Source organism: Chrysochloris asiatica, unplaced genomic scaffold (genome assembly GCF_000296735.1).
Source record: "Chrysochloris asiatica unplaced genomic scaffold, ChrAsi1.0 scaffold00037, whole genome shotgun sequence".
NCBI classification, from domain to species: Eukaryota; Metazoa; Chordata; class Mammalia; order Afrosoricida; family Chrysochloridae; genus Chrysochloris; species Chrysochloris asiatica.
This window is the reverse complement of record NW_006408555.1, coordinates 16,602,635-16,607,685: the sequence shown is the minus strand read 5'-3', so window position 1 is coordinate 16,607,685 and position 5,051 is coordinate 16,602,635. Positions and strand designations below refer to the sequence as shown.

Here is a 5,051-nt window from a genome sequence, read left to right as displayed (position 1 = left end):
TGCGAACCTTAAGGTCAGCGGTTCGAAACTACCAGCCGCTCCGCGGGAGAAAGATGAGGCTTTCTACTCCCGTAAAGATTTACACCCTTGGAACCCTGTACAGGGTCGCTATGGGTCGGAACCGACTCGACGGCACTTAACAACAACAACATAGGGTTTCTAAGAGCGGCTGGTGAGTTTGAACTGCTGACCTTGTGATTCAAACCAACCTTGCGGTCTAGAGCTTTATCCCACAGCACCACACCAGGACTCCTAAATAGAGATGAGAGGTATTTGTAGCAGATTGGAAATGTATTTTGATGTAAGTAACAAAACAAAAACTAAGAATGCTTAAGTAAGAGTCTGTTTCTTTATCACAGCATGAAGTCTGGAGAAAGGCCGCTACTGGCCTTAACTCAGCAGTTCAATGATGTTAAGGACAACATCGCCAACCATCTTGGTTTTTCACTTTTATTTGCACTTAGACATCAATACCACATTTAAGCAGAAAGAAAGGGGAGAGATGACAAAAGTTTTTCTCTTCATCTTCCTGAACAAATCAGGGCTCTATTATTAGGAGATCGAGGCAGGCATGACTGATAGGTATGAAATAGTATCTACAGCAGTGCTCCAGGCTCGGGATGCAGGATAGGCAAAGGCAAGGAGATACGGATCTATCTGCAAGGCCTCGTCTAGGAAGAGCAAGCAGGCTAAGCTGACATAGGATGATGCATGCATAGGCTGCAAAGGTGGATGGGTCTAAATCATGAAAAGTGTGTGCATATTTCTGTAAGCAGTGGGGAGCCACTGAAGGATTCTGAACTGAGAAGAGATGTGGTCAGGGTTGTTTTAGGAAGCTTAATGTGATAGATTAAATTTGAAACACATAGGATGTAGTTTATCAGTCAGAATAAACTAAATTCACTGAAAATCAGGTCACCAACCTCCCTTGCCATCAATTCTGACTCCTAGTAACAGAGTGGAATTACTCCTTGAGTTTTCTGAGCCTGTAAATCTTTACGGAAACAGACAGCCTCATCTGCTGGAGAATTTGAACCACCAACCTAACAGCTGTCCGGTGCTTACCCCACTGCATCCCCAGGGCTCCTTACCTTAGTACAAGGGGTTTTCTCTCAATGTATGATAGAGTGATAAGTAAGATGGAAGCCCCAGGCTGATGGAAGCTCCACCCTCTTGTGGCCTCCTCAGTCACCAGAGCGAAGTATAGAGCACCTTCCTCCTAGAACTTTACTCCATCAGTGTCTTCTCCTGCTGGGTGGCTCCTCAGTCCTGTCACAGTTCTTCTCCATTCTGAGGACACCGTTTCTTCCCTTGCTCTTCCAGAACCAGGAATGGTAAAGCCTTCTTGCTTTTGTTAATGTCTGAGGGCTTCACCTTTCCTGGTTGGCCGGTTAACTGTGCCCATGCCTCTGTAAATCTTTTCAGCCTTGAACTCTTTGAAGTTGGGCCTTGGGTATTCTGTGTTTCCTGTCAGAACTCTAACAAATACATCCTTCCTGACTATTCGCTGTTACTCACTGCTTTGGAGCTTGATGGAGTAAAGTTCCAGGAGGAAGGTGTGGAGTCCCCCTAGTGAGGAGAGGGGGTTGGGGGAAGACCACTTGTGGAACAGACTGAAGGGAAGTCATCAATGGCTAAGGAGTTTGGAAGAAAGAAAAGAAGTTGTAGAGTGTCTTCTACGATGGCTTCCTTTGCCATGTGGAGCAGCGTCTCCCGAGAGACTTCAGAGAGCAGACTAAAGGGCTCGGTTGTTTCCTTTGCAGGCAGAGAAGCCAGGGAAACTGTCCAGATCATCAACAAGGAAGAGCAGGGGTTCAGTTTTGCCTTCCAGGACAGCTCCCGGTATTCGGAAGGTTTCAGCAACAGCCTGGTCGTATCTCCCATGGAAGGCTGGGTCCCAGCCCTGTCCAGGTATAAAGACAGAGGAAATCCTCAGGACTGCTGCTTCCCAAAATGGCAGATGTCCCAGGTCTGCCAGTCAGGAGAATGTTTCCCTTAGAGTGGTCCATTTCTAAAGTCTCTCTAACTCTAAAATTCAGATACTAATAACTCCCATCTCTGTCCTGTGTGTTGTGTTCCCTGTGGGTCACTTTCCTGATAAATTGTGTAGCACTGAGAATTCTAAGCCCTTGTTTGTAATATTTTCTCTTGTATTCTTTTCCTGGCTATCTATTGCATTTATGACTCCCCAGAGCAGTACCTAGCCTTGTCTGATAAAATTATAAACATTCATCATGATTTGGGATTATACTGCCTTTTCCTCATAGTGTCTCTGTTAGTCCACTGGGCCCATATGTTTTAGCAGATTTTAGCAGTTTGACCCCATCAGCTAATCATCTGTCTTGTTCCCCAATCAGGTTGCCAATTGATATTTTCTTCACACCTAAGCAGGAAGGAGATGTGAACTTCAATTTGATCTGCAATGTGAAAAGAAAAGCCCACCCTCTGACTTTGAATGTCAAGGCTGAGGGCTACACTATGAATGTGGGGATCAAGTGCAAAGACAGAACTGGCTCGGTCACTTTGTTTACTCCCAGCCAGACCAATATTATCAACTTTTATGAGGTAAAGGTGGGAGAGCCTTACCACCTCTCTCAAATTCTGCACTGGCTGGGGAAGGTGGTGGAGTTTTGGTCAAGTGTCATCAAGTCGAATCCAACCCATAGTGACCTTGTACAGGGTTTCTGAGGGTTTGAACCGCCGACCTTGTGGTTTGAACTCCAGTGCTCTTCCTACAGTGCCACACCAGAAGTCCATAGGTGAATTGTTAGTGGAGCTTTCTGTTGCAATGCCAAGGAGACTTGAACTGGAGCATGTCAGAAACATTTCCCTCTAGACTGGGTATAGTTAACGACGAGAAGCGTTCTTAATTTTATTTTTCAGGAGATGGAAAGATGAATGCTTACATTAGACATAGTTTTTAAAAAGGTGTCAGACTTATCAAGAGAGTTCTAAGAATGAAACTACCAGGTTACTTTTGAAATACAAGGGCCCCTCACCATTGAGTAGCTCTTGCTGGAACGTCTGATTGCATTAATGATGCTCTGCTTTTAGCATCACTGGCCGTCCGTATTTCCCAAAAGATATGTTCCCAAACAGAGTATGTCTTTGTGATCTGCTGCTGCTGTAACAACAACAACAAAAATACACCCAAGTGGGTAGGTTTAAAGAACACATTTATTTTCTTACAGTTCTGGATATTAAAACTCCTAATCACAGTCTGACCCATGTTGAGTCTCCCTGTAGGCTTCTCTCTTAGCTTCTGGTGCCTGCTGTCCATCCCTGATGCTCCTTTGTACACAAATCCTCGCACAAAGTCTGTCTTCCCCCTAGGTGTATGTCTGTGTCTATTCTACTTATTTTCAGAGACACTTCTCCAAAAAGTCATTAGGTTTAGGACCCATCCTACTCTGATGTGACCTAATTAAACATACAAAAGAAAACACCTGATCCCATTACAGAGGCGCATTCACAAGTGTAGGGGCTAGGACTTCAACACCACTTTCTAGGGGACACAGTTCAATCCTTAGCATGTTACATATCCTGACATCAAAGAATACAACCAGGGTTTTCTTTCACTCAATTTAATAATTCTATTCTCGGTCTCTCAGGTGGAGTTAAATGAATGTGTCCAATGTGAATTCAGCTTTATCAACACTGGAAAATTCAACTTCAGCTTCCAGACAGAACTGTCCGGCCCCAAAGCCCTGCTGCAGTACTTGGAATTCTCACCTATCGATGGCACTGTGGAAGTGGGGCAGAGTGTACATGCCACCCTGTCTTTCCAACCACTTAAGAAGTGTGTCTTGAAGGGCCTGGAACTCAAAATCAAGGTGAGACGATTGAACATTGTTCAAACATTAATAGCACAGCTTGCATCCCATATTGAAAGTTTCATTATCCTGATTCCCCTTGTCTTCTCCATCGGCTACTTTTCCTGATTGGTGGTGGTGGTGTTAGGAGCTGTCCCACTATCTCTAGTACAAAGGTCTCATACATACATAGTTAAGGTGCCTGATGAATAGCTGACCAGAACCATGTCCCATGGCACAGCTAGGATGGAAAATCAAGTCTTTTCACCTAGTCATCTTGACAGGCATTCAGAGTGCTGTTAGTAAGGAAGCCATGAGATGTGGATGTTGGGTCATAAGGCAGTGTCTGGCTCATCCCTCAGTGTTCAAGTTGAATCCGTGCTGTCAGAGGGAAACCAGAGCCCAGGAAAGATCTGATTGCAGAGTAACCCACCTGGCTTTTCTCAAATAAACAATGCTCAGCCCTACTCTCAGATGGATCCTCTGAGGGCAGAGTGCCAGGAGCTCCCTCAGTGCCCTTTCCGCCCACCTCCTGTAATCACGCTGTCCCTACACCCTCCCGGCAGATCAGCCACGGCCCAGCATTTACATGCAGCATCACAGGCTGCTCCGTGAACCCCGCAGCACATTTCTCCTTCACCAGCTACAACTTTGGGACCTGCTTCATCTACCAAGCAGGGATGCCCCCCTACAAACAAATCCTGTCTGTCACCAACAAGGAGGAAACGACCATGAGGTAAGCAAGCTTCACCAACACTCCTGATGATCCTACAGCTCCTGGTATGTCTTCCCAAGGCAGAAAAAGAAGGACTTTTTCTGGGAAAGAGGTGGGCAAGAAACTGGGACCTCCTTTTCCCACCACTAATACTTGGACTCCTGGTATGGAGCTGAAGGATCAGTACTGAACTTCAAGGGTGGCAGTTCAACCTTGGCACTTTGGAAGTGGGGCAGAGTGTACATGCCACCCTGTCTTTCCAACCACTGCTCCTTGGAAACCCTATATAGGGTCGCTGTGAATCAGAACTGGTGCTAAGACAACAACAACAAAATAGTTGGATAACCTTGAGCTACTCTGCTTTAAAAAACAGATAGAAAGAAAGAAATCCTCTTCTTGAAGTGTGGAGGACAATGCCAAACAGCTTGATGAGAGGTTTGCTCACTGCCATTTGCTTTCCTTTATGTGGAATCTGAGGTTCTGAGAGTGAAAAAGTAAACCTCTCAGACCAATGACCTGGCCTC

At 45.5% G+C, this 5,051-nt stretch overlaps 1 protein-coding gene across 1 annotated transcript in view; it reads left to right on the top strand.

The window, feature by feature from the left end:
• Positions 1-5,051, top strand: part of HYDIN (HYDIN, axonemal central pair apparatus protein) — a 402,001-nt gene that overhangs the window by 367,574 nt on the left and 29,376 nt on the right. Inside the window, exons 72-75 of the mRNA XM_006860316.1 lie at positions 1,764-1,911; positions 2,358-2,565; positions 3,612-3,833; positions 4,379-4,548. Of these exons, the coding sequence (XP_006860378.1) occupies positions 1,764-1,911; positions 2,358-2,565; positions 3,612-3,833; positions 4,379-4,548 (748 nt within the window). The remainder of the gene's footprint in view (positions 1-1,763; positions 1,912-2,357; positions 2,566-3,611; positions 3,834-4,378; positions 4,549-5,051) is intronic.